Source organism: Coptis chinensis, chromosome 6, assembly GCF_015680905.1.
Source record: "Coptis chinensis isolate HL-2020 chromosome 6, ASM1568090v1, whole genome shotgun sequence".
NCBI lineage: Eukaryota > Viridiplantae > Streptophyta > Magnoliopsida > Ranunculales > Ranunculaceae > Coptis > Coptis chinensis.
Window position 1 is genome coordinate 44,702,740 of NC_141461.1, and position 16,253 is coordinate 44,718,992.

A 16,253-nucleotide genomic window follows, 5' to 3' on the forward strand; every position below is an offset into this window, starting at 1 on the left:
AGACACGCTCAGAATTTGCCTGTGAAGGGCGCAGGTCACACTCGTGCCTAAGGCGATGTCTAGTAAGTTGAGCGCAGGGGGCGCTCAGAATTTGCCTAACACGGGCGCAGGTCGCGCTCTTGCCTTTGGCAATGTCCAGTAAGTTTAATGTGTTCCAAAAAATTTGAAATTTTTACAGTAGTTTGCGCGGGTTGTGCTCTTGCCTTTGGAGACTCTTGACAGATCCTATGTGTTCCTATAAAAGTTCTAGAGCAATTAGAGTTCTACAAATCCTCCTTATCGGCTGGTGTTCGAGAAATTAAGTGTTTGCAAAACTGCAGAAACACACTGAAAACAATCCACTAGTTAGGTGGTCAAAACAAATAAAAAACTCGTCAAATTTTTACTGCAAACTCTTGACTTATGATAGATACTCCTGTAAAAATTTTAAATTTTTTGGAACTGCCTAAGTAATCCTACTTGTCTGTTTTTGAAAACTGAAATGCAGCACTATAAAGATCGTATTAGTTCACTAGGTAAAACGACTAGGACAAATCTGAAAAACTTACAATAAATCAATAACACCTTAAGGATACGTCTGTAAAGTTTCAGAATTTTTCGAAATTTACAAATACCTTTTCTTTGCAGTGTTTTTTCTCTGTGAATCCATGACCCCTATGCCTAAAAACAAAGATTGAGCGATTGCGAAAATACAAGAAATAAGAATGAAAAATTAAAAGGGTGGGTGGGTTGAGAATGGGGGATTGCCCCTTGGATTCAAGCAATTGAATTCTTTTCCTGAAAGAGTTTAAGATGGCAGCGACGCCATTTGATAAAGACAAATTTACGTTAACTAACTATCTAAGCGTAAATACAAATAATCAATTAACTAAATAAGTGCTTATATCAATATTCCTACTCTCAAATAATGAAGTAATTATATAAATAGTACGGATCTGTTCCACTCTTAAACTATCAAGACATAAATGGAATTCAACTAATCAAACAAAAGAAACAATGATGAGAGTAATGATTTGAATAAGAAATTAACTATTATGATGATACTATGAATTTATACTAAATTAACTAACAATATAATGATGTGAATCAAAGATAGAGAATGTTAGAGAGATAATTAAATCTACTTTTCAATTCCTAGAAGTGTTAGAATAGATTGTTAAGAAACCCTAATCTTTATATTCTCACTAAAACGTTAAATATAAATCTTAGACTTTTATGATCCCTAATTCAATTATATCATCTCTAGTCATAATCAAATTAGCATGAGAGAAAGGTTTGTTTTCCATTCTCATGGCAAAACTCACAATCCTCTAGTTTAAAATTTTCTCTTCTTATCTCTAAGTCAAGAAAAATCCAAACTTTAAACCTTAATTAACAAATCTATGCTAAACAAATCAAGTCCTCTCAAAGCTTCATTAACCTCCTTCTAATGGGAGTTTAGATTTGATTCATTGGACTGAAATTACTTAAACAATAAAGGGAAAACATAGTAAAAGAACTTGAAGGTATTTTTATTGACGGTTTAATGGAGGCTACAAGCATAAACTAATTCTAACCCTAAACTAAACTATAGAGGGAGGGAGAGAGAACCCTAATTACACTAATTAAATTAATGAGGGAGTAGCCAATCTTTGTCTTAGCCTTAACTCTCTTTATATAGGAGAGGGTTAGGTTACAATTTCGTGCATGGGCTTTTAGGTTAGGTTATGGACCATAAATCAAGTCCATAACCCAATTGGCTAAATCCAAGACTTCCAATTCTGGTCGTGTTACTGTAGCATGCGTTTTCACCAACTTATACTACTCTGATCGGGTCAAGACTTGGACCATTGGAAAAAGCTTTCTGAGCGGGTAATTGTGATATAAAATGGGCCTAATTCCGAGGCTTGAGTCCAAAGATATGGCCTTTTGAAGTTCTATTGACTTTTCTTCAGCTTTCTAATCTGGTTTGACTTTCACTTAACAGTGTTGACTTGGGCTTTTTAATCCTTTTAGCGCCTAATTAGTAATGAATTGACATTTATTCAACTCCAAAGCCTGAAATACTCAAAAGCACGTAATTAGTGATAAACCTATATTATTAATAACATAATTGGCTAAATAGAAATACTATTAAAGGGTTTAAAGTATAGTTTTGGGCTCTTATCAATGGCATAGAAAGTCCAATAGCAAAGGCTAACAAAAACTTGCTTAAATCCATTGCTTCATCATCAATGGCGACAGAGAACACTTGTTCCCTATCTGGTCGATAAAAGAACCTACAATTATCATAGAAATTAGCAGTAAGTGCAGGGGAATAAAATTTATCAGCACTTACCATTGGAGGCTGCCATCTTAACTGCACAATCATGTTGTGGACCAGAATCCATAGGTGTCACTCTCAAACAATTCTTCAAAGAATTGCTCCGATATGATTTGAGGAGATTTCATAGCAAACAAACACACTAATGAACTTCTGGAAGTGATTGCAGAAAACCCCAGAAAAAATAACTGGATGTATGTTGAAGTAAGGGCTTGGGCGCGTTCAGAATGGCCTATGGCAGAGGGCGGGCGCGCGGTCTCTTCTGACAAAAGAAATTTCTGCGATACTGAAATTACAGTGCGGGCGCACTCTGTGTTAATGCAATATAAGGGTGTGCGAGCTCTGAGCAAGACCTGTGATATGAATGTGAGAGATGCAGAGTGAAGTACATGGCATGCCATGTAATTGTAGAGCACTAGTTTTTTAAACAAAGGTCCCCAAGGTTCCAAAATTGATAAGGAAAGAGATACGATGGAATAAGAAAAAGGCTTCTAAAACCAAAATAGAAATAGCCGAGAGCAGACTCCAGCACCAAACCTATATGTTTTCAAGCATGGAATCAAAATAGCAATCTTAATGCTTCTAACCCTTGAGGTTGCACCAAACAACAGTAGCTAATTCTAGCTACACCCTATTAGCAGGATGGTCACATAAACCATATTCCTTAAGCATTGCAATATTAATTCTAAAAACATGTGGATATGGTAAAATACAGTGCTAAGCAATTTATGTCATCCCCAAACATATCGGAAGGCTGGGATTCATGAAAAATAGATAGCATGCGTAGACAAAAATTAAACCAACTTGAAATTCAAATAACAACCAACTTACATAATCCAATATTAACTACTTCAACTAACAACTAGGAATACTAATTCTACTGAATAGGGAAATAATCATGAAATAATAAATAGCGCTTGGACATAAGCAGACACTAACAGAAATAAAATAAAACCATATGTTCACAATTCAAGGATGCACATATCGTGGCTCCTATAGGATTAGCTTCCGAAATTTCACGATATAGGGAAATTTTATAAAATTAAGGTACCTAATTACATTACGCATCTCAATTAAATCAACCTAGATGCCGGTAGTGGAGAGTCGGAGACCATCCCATTTTGTAGAAAAACATATTTATGCCGGTTTTAGCCTTGACCCCAGTTTTTTCATCTTTATAGATAGATGAAAAATCTATGGTGAAATAGGGATGCAAATAGATAGGTCCGGATTCGGATATGCCTGTATCCGAATCCAAATCCGACGGATATTAAATTTTTTATCCGAATCTAATTTCGGATATCCGAATCGGATATCGGATAATATCCGATCCGAAAATTAATATTAATTAAAATTTTATTTGCTTTGAATAACTCATTTTACCACTATAAAAACTATTATAAATATATATATATTTGTCATTTATTATTATTATTTTGTTATTATAGTTTTATATTATTAGTTTATGGTTTTATATAATATTTTATACAATAATAAATAAATTAATTAATTATATATAATAACTATTAATTTTTTAAATCGGATCTAATATTTTCGGATGCGGATATGGCAGTATTTGATTCCTTATCCGAAACCAGTTCGGACATAAAAAATTATCCGAATCCGAGTCCGATATCCAAAATTTTGAATAATTTTCGATTTTTCGAATACGAATTCGAATCGGATTCGAATATTTGGATATCTACTTGCACCCCTATGGTGAACATCGCTGCCCATGGAGGGCAAAATTACAAACGTGTAAAATATTGTCTTTGGGCTTGGGCCTATTTTGTGTGGCCGACAAAGAGGGTAATGTCTCCCTATAAAAGTAGTTGATGGGTTGAGACGTCTTCATTCTCAAATCCCTAGTTATTTTTTTCGATAATATCAAATCCTTTGCCTTTCGTCTTTCAGTCCTTGTCAAATCCCTACTCTTCTCATATCTTTGCTTTTGATCATCCCCAACAAAATGACTATATTCTTGATCTGTTCAGTCCTTGTATAACTGAGAGGGAGAATAAGATTCTCACTGCTGTTCCTACCAGTGATATGATTTGGAGGGTGGTTAAGAAGTTGGGGAGTCTCAAAGCCCCAGGCCCAGATGAGTTCCAAGGGTTTTTTTTTCAGAGTTGTTAGGACATTGTTGGGCCTAGCATGGTGACGTTTGTGCAAAGTTTTTTTTACTATTGGGATTCTAAATCCCAGTTTTAATGAAACTTTTATTACTCTTATACCAAAAATTTCTAATCCTGACCATGTATCCAAGTTTAGGCCCATAAATCTCTGTAACTTATGTTACAAGATTATCTCTAAGCTCTTGGCTAACAGGCTGAAATGTCATATTAATAAGATTGTGTCCCCTTTTCAAGGGGCTTTCATCAAGGGTAGGAGTATTAGGGACAATACAGGGTTGGCTTGTGAGCTTTTTCATAATATGAAAAACATGAAAACTAAGGGGTATGGTTGGGTGGCCCTCAAGATGGACATGGCTAAGGCCTATGATAGGGTAGAATGGTCCTTCTTGGATAGCATTTTTGAGAAGCTTGGCTTCAATGTGAAATGGAGAGGTATGATCCAACAATGTTTGACTTCTGTCACTTTTCAAGTGTTACTTAATGGGTCTCCTCTGAAAGAGGGTTAAGACAAGGGGACCCTTTATCCCCTTATCTCTTTATCCTGGTTTCTGAGGCTCTGTCTAGGCTTATGGCTAGGAAAGAGTAAGAGGGGCTGATACATGGTATCAAAATAAAAAAGAAATCTCCCCCCACCACTCATCTGTTGTATGCATATGATTTGATCATTTTTACTAAGGCCAACACTTCTTATGGGGGTCACCTCAGGCAGATTCTTGATGATTACTGTGAGGCATCTAGCCAGAAAATCAATTTTGATAAGTCCAGTATGTTTTTCAGTATGAATGTGAGATTCAGAAACAAGCTTAAGCTGAAAAGATTCTGGAAAATGAGGCAATTTGAATCCAAAGAGAAATATCTGGGGATTCCAGTTATGTTATCCTAAAGAAAAGCTGAGGATTTTGAGTTCCTGGTAGACAATGTCCACAAAAAGATTAAGGGCTGGAAAGCCAAAGTGTTGTCTCAGGCTGGGAGAGCTACTCTTATAAGCTATGTGGCCCAAGCAACACCTTTGTATGCCATGTCTACCTACATATTGCCTGTTTCGACTTGTGAAAAAATTGACAAAGCATGTAGGGATTTCTTCTGGAATGGGACAGAAACATCAAAAAGTGTACACACCATTGGGTGGGAACACATGTGTAAACCTAAAAAATATGAAGGGTTGGGATTTAGAAAAACAAGGGAGATGAATGTGGCCATGTTGGCAAAGTTGCCATGGAAGGCTTCCACAGATGTGGAGTCCATGTGGACCAAAACTCTTTATAGCATATATAGCAAAAATTGGATTGGCGATGTTGAGAAGCCCCCTGACTATGCATCCTTCTTTTGGAAGGGTATAAATAGGGTGTTCAACACTATCAGTGAGGGGGTTCTTTGGAATATCCACAATGGGCAATCCACTTAAGTTCTGAAGGATCCTTGGCTGATTGCAATGGGAAACCAAGGACCTTTAAAGAGCTGGGTGTGATTAACCCTGAGCTAGAAAACATGAATGTGTCTGGCCTTTTCAAAGGTGATGGGTCTGGCTGGGACCCTGAGATGATAGCACTTCATTTTGAGCCTTTTATAAAGGAAAAAATACTAGAGGTGGTGGTGAGGCCTTTGGGGGCCAGTAAAGACAAGATGATTTGGTGTGAGGATAGGTCTGGGAGCTTAACTGTGAAGTATGTTTATTCCATGCTGAATCATAGAAAATGGGAGGAACAGTCTTCCAGTTATAGCTCACAGACTATTGCTCACATCTGGAAGGCTAAGCTCCTAGCCAACACTCTTTTATTCATCTGGAAGCTGTATATGATGGGACTACCTATTGGGGACAAATTGGCTCCTAAGAAAGTTCTAGGGGACTTATCATGCCCTTTCTGCTACAAGACTATAGAGTCTGATATTCACTTGTTCTTTGAATGTGAATGGTCGAGAGCTCTATGGTTTGCATCTGAGCTGGGGCCAAGGGTGGTTGGACCTGAAAAGGGAACCATAAAACACTGGGTGGAGAAATTCATGTCCTGATGCCATAGTCCCCAGGAGCAGATATCTTATGCTGGAGTGTTGGCTTGTTGCATTCTCAACAACATGTGGAGAATCAGGAATGAGGTCAAGTTTGAACAAAAGAAAGCCAATAGGGATAGGGTGCTAAGAAGAAGCTATGTGGAGGCTTTGAAATGCATCCAAGCCTTCAAGGAGGAGGGAGTTTCTACGAACCCTAATCTAGATATGCAGTTGAATGTTTATCCTAATGCTTTTGCTGACATTCCTAATGAATGTGTGGTTATTAGGTTTGATGCTGCGTTTAGAAAAGAGACTGGATGGGCAGCAGCTGGCTGCATTGCAACCAATGATGAAGGAAGAATTGTGGGAGCTGCAACAAGGAGGTTTAAGGCAAGGTCTGCGGAAGAAGCTGAGATGTTGGCAGCAAAAGTGGCGGCTATAATGACCATAGCAGCAGGCTGGAAGGAAGTCGTTTTCCAAGGAGATTGTGCTGAGGTGATTAAAGCTATCACAAGTCCAAGTTGTCACTGGGCTTTGAAAAGCTTGAGGGACTCGATAAACAATCTTGTAACTTCCTTACAATTTTATAGGTTCTTTTGGATAATAAGTAGGCTTTTTAATGGGGATGCTCATGACTTAGCTGGCTGGACTATCCAACAGTTAAGCTTGAGCTATCTTCCAAAGTGTATGATGGAGTAGAACATACAACGTATGTTGTTTTAAGCATATAGCTATAATATGGGTAAGTTAATATCGAAAAAAAAAGAATAAGAAGAAGAAATAATTTATTGTTGATAAGATAATGGTCGTCCTCCAATCAACGAATTTTAATAATTCTGTTGTGGAAGGTGTAGCAGCCTTCGGTGGACCCCCCCCCCGAGGATTGTGTATCGCGGATATTTGGAAATACGCTCCCCCACTTCGTTGGCAGAAGATCCACTCCATACCATTTGAGGCCCCTTATCTTGGATAAATTGAGAGAAGAGTATTGGTATGAACTCGACGAAAGACAAAGTTTATACAGACTTGCATATTACGAGTACAGACCGCAGTTTGCTGATGGCTTAGGTACGTATCGCTTTAATCCCACAATTGCACACATTATGGTACATTATCTGAAAATGGAAAAAGATGGGCTGGTGGGTATTGGTGAGGAGGAGGTTGTGGAAGACTATGTTTGTTTACGTGCACTGTTTCAGTTAACGTATGCTTTTTATAGTCCGAGATATGCTCTTGTCCCGATTGAGATTTATGAGCAAGTCTTGTCCATGATTAACAATGCAGCTTCTTCAAGTGAAGACCCTCTTTTGTTGATTCCTCAGGTTGAAAAACTTCTAGAGCCATTAAGACGGTATGCCAGTAGTGATGTTCCTGGACAAGTTGTTGAAGTTGTCTCTGAGATTTTGAGGTTTGTTCCTGCTACTCGTTCTCAAATCTCAGCCAGGGTTGTGCAAGATAAAAAACAAAACGTGGATCCAAGTCTTTCCCAAGATGATGTTCTGACGTGCAGGGAAACTCACCTGCCCCAACATGTGAAGTGTTGCTATTCAGGCAACGCTTACACTATAAATACTAGTGGGAACGATGTCACTGTGGTGGTTGATGATTTTAAGCACCTTCTCCTCTCAGAGATACCGGAGGACTATTTTAGACGACTTTCCAGCAAGAAGTTCAAGTGGATGTTGCTCATCTTGAACTATATGTTGATAGAAGTCGTGAATGATCCTCATCGTGGAGCTTATGTATCATCCTTTCCAAAATTTGGAGAGACTAATACGATGGTTGCATTGAACTATGATGCTTTGCTTCTTCACTTAATTGTTGGTCTAAGACAACTGAAGAAAGATTTGAAGCAAAGAATTGGTACATTCTCTCAGATTATAGAAAATTGTCTAGTGGCATATAAAGGCTCAACTGTGTTTGATAAGCTGATTTATTTCCTTGAGAAACGTGACCAATTGCTCGAGGATTTGACTTTGGATTTTACTTTCTGTTGCGAGTTCCTTAATCATCTCCACCCAAAAATAGCCACTGCATTCAAAGCGTTGATTGAGGATCTTGGGCTATAAGGGGTTTGGGTGAACAATATGGGATAGGGCTATGCAGTGGTCTCGCCAAAGTGCAATTTGTATAATGCTTCGAACGTAGATTCTACTGGAGTAAACAGAATAAGCAAAGGGTGGCAAAAATTTTGAAATGAAATACTAAAATACGCCACTTCCAAACAAAATTTGAAAACTCTTTTTAAATTTGAAAAATTTTGTGGCCTATACCCCAGAGAAATGGTATTGTACAAAAGTATGGGTCGTTTAAAGTCAGATTCTCTAGACTGTCTATATATATATATATAAACATGTAGTTTACCATATATTAACAACCGAAATAGTTGTAGATTTTTCCATAAATAATTATCACGGACTGCAAACCCAAACAGAATTAGGTACCAAGATTTTCTATGGCGTGGCGTAGAAGAATGAGAGTGAATACTGATGGATCTAGAACCTAACCTAGCATGCAATTTCTTTTTTTTTCCTCCAACGAAAGGATGACCAAGTGAATGATCATGAAAAAATGGATAGTTGTAGAAGATATGTGGGATATGGATAAGTTTTAGAAGGAAGAAATGTAAAAAATGAGAATGTGGGTTTAGCACAAAACTCATTGGTGGCGTGGGTTGGTATAATCACACATTTGAAAATAAAAGGGTCGGGTGGTTTGCCCTTGGGTAGTATTTTCTTACTATGAGGGTTTAGAAAATCATGAAACATAGGAGAAGCAAAATGGTCAAGTGTAAACTCAAGGTTCTTTTGAAAAGGTGGAAGGTGAGGAATATTAGTGATGAAAGGTGAATAAGTAACAGGATGATGTGAGGTGGTGAAATGGTGCTCAGCTAGTGCTCTCAGTTCTAGATCATCAGAAGTTTTGAGATATGCAAGACATTCCTCAATAGGTGGGTTAGAAGAATCACTGGGATAGCGGGTGAAAATTCTTCTTCTGTCATGGCGTCAAGGGATGAATGGATGTTGATAGAGGGGACTCGCGAGGTGATAAATAAGAGTTGCAAAAGAGTCGAAGGAAATCTTCCTTGATTTCATCTACGTCCAGGGAGTTATCGTAGAAGTCGGAATTTCTGAAGGAAAGAAATTGGAGCATCTGATTATCAGGAAACGTGTTGTTGAAATAATCTTGAGCTAAGCTCTCGATCATGCTAACTTCTCTATCGATAGTCGTATATGGTAACTGTTTCATCATTTTGAAAACATTCACCTCAACAGAAAGGTGTCCAAAGGACATGGACGTCGAACCATCGCGGTATTTTATGAGCGCATTAGCAGTTGCCAAAAAGGGATGCCCTACGATGATAGGAACAGAGTCGTTAGTGACTTCTATGTCGAGGATAACAAAGTCGGCTGTGTAGTAAAAATCTTGAACTTTAACAAGTACATTTTTAACAACACCCTTAGTATACTTAATAGAACGATCAGCTAATTGCAATGTCATTTTAGTTGGTTTCATCTCTTGTGACCTATCTGTTTATATAGATAATAAGGGAGTAAGTTAACACTCGCCCCCATGTCTAAAAGAGCAGTTGTCTTGTGGGTATCCCCTAAGATGCATTGTACAGTAGGATGACCAGGGTTCTTGTACTTACGATTCCATTATGTTCAGATAAAGTGGGAAACTATTAAGTTAAAAAGGCGTCTTTCGGAATGTTTGCTTTCCGCCAAGTAGTGCACAACTCTTTTAGAAACTTAACATGTTGTGGTAATTTTTTAATAGCTTCAAGAAAAGGTAGGTTTATCGTTAGATTTTTAAAAACTTTTCTAATCTCTTCAAAATTTGTATCCTTTTTTAACATGGCTAGTCGCTGGGGAAACGGTGGCTTCTCTCTATATTTAGCATATGGGTCAATAGGATTTTTAACCTTGGCCATTTTTTTCTTGGGTTGTGGTTTAACTGGTACCTCTACAGGGGTAAGATCTTCAGTTTCTATTTCAGTATCTAGTAAAGTTTCATTTCAATGACCACTGGTGGTGTATCAATGGGCATAGTTACGGCGTTATCAACCACTCTGCCAAAACGGAGAGTGGTGATGGCATTTAACTCACTCACGTTTAAATTTTCGTTACTAGTATTACCGGTTACTTCAAAGGCTGTGTTTGGCATTTTAGGATTAGGTATAGCTTGACATGAAAACACACCTTTTGGTTGGGCTTTATCTTGGGTTAACTGTTGTATGGATTGTAGAATCTGTTGTTGAGCTTGCATGTAGGCATTGAAATGATCCGATTGTAAATGTGTAGTGGCCACAGGTAGGGTGACAGGAACTATCTCACGTTGATTATTAACGGGTGGGTTGTGATAGTTGTTATTAATCGGGATGATACCTCTATTATTATTATTATAATTATTATAATTACCTAGTCCTTATACTTGTCTCGATGGAGCTGGGTTATAGTTGTTTGCTGGCCTAACATTTTGATTATTAAACCCCGGAGGTGTAACTGGTTGATTATTATGCCAACTGAAATTGGGGTTTTGTCTCCAAGGTGTGTTAGGAAGGCTATTTAAGGAGCAAACATTGTCCGGCTATGCGGGTGGTTATTCATAGACAAGAGGACAATACGAGTCGGTATGCTTAAGACTAAAACAGAAATTATATGAAAGAGAGTTGATGTTTATGACAGGAGTAGGCTTATGTTGAATATAAATGGTTTCTACCTTTTTTGTGAGGGATTCGATTAGAGTTCTAAACTTGGGATTAGATTTAACCTCAAACATACTTGCAGCATTGGCTGTGGAAGAAGAAGTTGCGGAGCGGGGGATATCATTCCCCAGTTATTATTACTCTTGGATTGATCTTCTAAAAACCTATAAGCCTCTGAGGCTCCTTTACTAAGGAAACTACCTCCATTCATTATATCAAGAATCTCCTTATGATGATGTGAAAGCCCTTTGAAAAAGGCAAGAACAAGCGTACGTGTCTTTCGCAAGGTTATGATGTGGACACTCTATAAGAAGATCAGTGTACCAGTTTTAGGCTTCTGAAAAGGATTCATGAGGGTTCTGGCGGAAAAAATGAATCTTTTGAATCATTTCATATGTCTTCAGTGGTGGGTAAAACTGTTACATGAACAATTGAACAAGTTTGGCCCATGAGTCCACGAAATTAGGCGTTTGGGCAATTAACCAAGACGTCGCCTTATCGGCTAGGGTGAAAGGAAACACCCTCAGTTTAATTTGTTCAGAACCTACGTTAGGATGATAAAATGTAATGAGAACTTGTTTAATCCTACGCATATGCTGATAAGGCTTTTCATGGTCTAAACCATGAAAAACAGGTAACAAATTAAAAATATTCAGGGGAATTTGAAAATCCCCCAGTGAGTCTGCAAGAACGATGCAAGACTTAGGGCCATCGTTTAGGGCTTTGTAAAAATCAGAGATAGGAGTCTCTGCTTCTTCAGCCATTGATGCAAGTGTAGTGTGTGATATTCTAGATAGGCATGTGCATTGACGTTTACGATAGATAACGTTAGATGGTTTTCTCTTACCATACCTTAATCTCATGCAAGGCTAAGTCTAATATGAAAGAAACACTAACAACGGTCAAACAACAACCTGATATACTAGAATTAAACTCCTTTGACAGAAGAGATGAGGAGTGAAAGAAGGAGAACCTGAATGCCTCCTTGTTATGCTTATGAATAACGTATTTAATACGAACCTCAGTGTCCTGTAGAAGCATAAACAATTATTTCAAATGAAAAGATGGCCTGTGACAAACCTGTGTAAATCGGGCTTTCTTCATAAGGGGCGTGGGCGCGCTCTGTGAATTTTATTTAGAAACTGGCTTTCGCGCGGTTTCTTAATTGGTTGGGCCTGAAAATTAGAAAGAAACACAAAATAAGCTTACTGGAAGGAAGGACGCGTGTGCGCTCAGGTATAGTGTAAATAAGGGTGTGGCGCGCTACGAGTACAACTTTGAAAAATTCTAGTAGACTTCCAGGAGCAAAATCTGGAAGGAAGGGCATGGGCGTGCTCATGTATAGTGTAAATAAGGGCGTGGGCGCACTCCGAGTACAACTTTGAAAAATTATAGTAGACTTCCAGGAGCAAAATCCTGTTCTCAAGAAACAGAAAACACAGTTAGAACACAACACTTTCGAACAATAGGGTAGGTGGGTAAATTGGGTTATTTGTAGAATTGAAAAAACTAAGAGAATTAAATTCTAAAGACAACTAAGATGGCAGCAATGCTATTTGATAGAATTAAATTTAAGTTTTTACTCCTACTTAGCTAATTATACTAGGAATAAGTAAACTAGAATTTGCAATCTTTTTATCAAAGTTCTACTCTCAATTATCATACAATAAAACTAGAGTAAGAATTTGTTCCACTCCTAGTTGCTTAGAAAATAACTAATTCACTTAATGATTAACAATCAACATCATGAGAGTAATGATTCTAATATGGTGAAAACTAATATTAAATATATTCTAAATTAACTATGACAATTAAATAATAAGATGTGAATATGAAGAAGAAATTAGGTAGATTTGAAATCTACCTTGATTAATCCCTAACATGCTAGTATAGAGTTTGTTGCAATCCTAATCTTTATATTTTCACACAAGTTTCAACATAAATGTTAGGTCTTTTTATCCCTAATTATTCATAGTATCTCTAGCCAACTAATTATTAGCATGAGAGGAAGTTGAAACCCATTCTCATGGTGAATGAACTACCCTCTAGACTTGAAGCTCTTAAATATAACTATTCTATACTAACACATCAAGTCTTTATCAAAGCTTTAATCAAACTCCTTTAATAGAGGTTTACCTATGGTTCATTAGACTATCATGGAATAAATAAGAAGAAGAAAAAGGCATAATTAAATGAATATTTGTATTGAAAATAACTTGAATTGTATTAATGGTGGTTAGGCTAATAAAACATAAACTAGGTTTAGACTAAAGAGAAGAGGTAGGAGAGAGAGAGTTAGAGTTTTGCCTTAGTCCTCTTTATATAGGAGCTAGCTAGGTTTACAATTTAGTGCATGGGCTTTGGAGCTATGTTTTAGGCCACTAAATGAAGCCCAAAACCTAATTACTTAAGTAAAAAAAAGGGTTTCTCTGCTAGAAATTACTGCAATAGCATTTTCGTCCACTTTTACTCCTCTTATTAGATTAAGGCCAAGACCATTAGAAATCTCTTTTCGAGCCGGTCGTTTTGACATATAACAGGCCCAATTCCAAGGTTTGAGACCAAAGATATAGCCTACGGAAGTTCTATTGACTTTTAAGCTCTATTTCTGCCCGCGTTGACTTTGACTTTTCAGCTTTGACTGGGATTTTAAAATGTTTTTTCTCCTTGAAACTTGGGGTTTAACCATAGAACTTCTTAGCAACCAACATTTGCTCTTTTCTCTTGCAAAAGTGACATATTTCATCACATAGTTGACTCTGAGACCTGAAATACACAAAAGTATGTAAACAGTACTAACTCTTATTTATTATAAGCATAATTGGTATAAATGTAATATTATTAAGGGGTTAAAACTACAATTTTGGGCTCTTATCATCTTGCACGAAAATAACATAAAAAATTGTGATAAATGATACTTTGAATTCAAGATCATTTAAAGTAAGAAGACAATAATTTTGCCATTTTAGTCACCTCATTTACAACACAATAAGAAATGACTCAACAATACTAACCACACAACAATTGAGCAACTTCACAAGTTAGAATCATTAAAATCATAATAGTGTTGCCCAAATCGTTTACCAAGATTATTTTTGCATGCACCTAATATAGGATACTCGAAAGACTATTTAATATTGTCAATAACTTATATAGTGCCATCTACAACTTATATAGTATCTTCCACATAAGATATAAATAATGGAAACCACATCAAATAATTGCAAAAATATAAAACAATTGAAGCCACAACAGATAAAGCAGTTGAAGCCATAACCAATTACATGTTCAGAAATACCCACAAAATCCCATTCTTGCAACAACCAAAATAACAATAACAAACATTTGAAATTCCAAAAGGGAAGAAGGGTAAAAAATGTCAACTGCTTTATCTGTCCTCCTAAATGGTGACAAAGTCAGAACTATTACAATCATAGCCTGCGAGGTTTGTCAACTACTTCGGGGTTCGCAAGACGGTGCTTAGCCCCCTTGTCATCGACAAAGTTTTTGCATGTACGTCTGTTGTGCCCTTCCATGTTGCACAAAGTGCAACATCTTTTTGCTTTGGACCATTATGCTCTGCTCTTATCTTCACTCTCTTCATACAAAGCCAACCAGGTTTGTGCTTCACTGGAAGGGGCATAACGTGCTCTTCTTATTCATCAATGTCCACTACTCCTTACTCAGAATGCTAACCCACACCTCACGATAACACCATTGCCAGTTTTCAGTATTGTAGTACAGATCAACATATGTCATATGACAAGCTTGGTGGCTCACACTTATGGCTTTGCATGCATGCACACACGGGATTCCCATATGTTAAAAATACCCACACGAGTAGACCCTATTTTGCAAGATTGATACGAAATATTCGGCAACAATCGGTCTTGATTAGATACTCCCCAGTCCCAGCCCTTGAGTGTGTGAATTCCAATACCTTGGTGATGTTGGCTCGCACCAAACCAATAACCCTGGGTGTGAACCTCTCACCGTGGGCATCCCAGTCATCCACCATTTTTCTATACTTGTAGTAGTGCACAATGAGATTCTCCCTAATTGCTTCCACTAAACAAACAACTGGAAGGGCTCTATCATCCTTAATCATGTTGTTCCATCCCTCAACATGGTTAGTGTAGGCAATGCCATATCTCTTTACTATGGAGTCATGACATGCCTATTTATCAAGTGGAATGTCCATATAAGCTTATCATAGATAGTTGAGTTCATTTTCTTTATATCTCTCATCACAGCACGAAAAAACCACTCTTGAGTTGTCTTAGCTGTTATCTTAATCTTTCTCATAAGCGCAAGTGACAGAGTCGAACCTGACATGTTCTTATAAATGTGGTTCATGCAAAAGACATGTTTCACCAGTGGAAACACCTAAGGGACTTTGACTACCAGACTAGGATGCCGGTCAGATATGATAACTAACGGAGTCTCATACCCAACCATTTGGTCTCTGATGCAGATGCAGAACATAATTGGAGCTTTTAGATGCTTGGAAATGAGGATTTTAGTTTATGGAAAGATTACTTAACAAGTTCTCATAATCAGAGTGTGTTTTTAGGTAGCAATACAAAAATAGGATAAATAATATGGACGAAAATAAGGATTTAATTAAATTTAGTAAGTTATTTATTAGGTTTGGAAACTAGGGTTTCTTGATGAGTTATGTTTTCTTAGGCTATAAATAATTGTAATCACCTTATTAGAGGATAGTTTTGGTTAATAAAAATATTGATTAGAGAGTTGAGAGCTCTTTATTTTGTGTTCTTGTTTGTGAGCTATTTAAGATCTAAGCACCACACTAATACTACATTATTTAGTATCGAGAGCTAGGTACGTTCTTGCATCATGGCCTGTGAAAGAAGAAAACATGGTGGAATAGTATGAGAATCTACTCTAGAACGCATGATGAAGCGAGATAAATTGGCCGAACTTACACAACCAGTTCAAGTGCTCACTTGATAGGTGATAGCTTTGCAGCAGCAATCAGAGCACTGTCAATCTCCATCCCTTATTGTGGATGATTGGGAAGAGGAAGATAAAGAACATTCTTTTGCTTACTTTGATTGCGAGGAATTACTTTATGCTGCTACAACTTGTGATTCCA

At 37.3% G+C, this 16,253-nt stretch overlaps 2 protein-coding genes across 2 annotated transcripts; both read left to right on the forward strand.

Moving 5' to 3' along the window:
• The first annotated feature begins 5,925 nt into the window (after nucleotides 1-5,925).
• Nucleotides 5,926-6,447, forward strand: LOC147493162 (uncharacterized). Its single transcript, XM_086567765.1, has one exon. It carries the CDS (start codon nucleotides 5,926-5,928, stop codon nucleotides 6,445-6,447), a length of 522 nt encoding a protein of 173 aa, XP_086423891.1.
• A 63-nt stretch (nucleotides 6,448-6,510) lies between these two features.
• LOC147493163 (uncharacterized) lies at nucleotides 6,511-7,125 on the forward strand. The gene has a single exon (XM_086567766.1). It carries the CDS (start codon nucleotides 6,511-6,513, stop codon nucleotides 7,123-7,125), a length of 615 nt encoding a protein of 204 aa, XP_086423892.1.
• The last annotated feature ends 9,128 nt before the right edge of the window (nucleotides 7,126-16,253 follow it).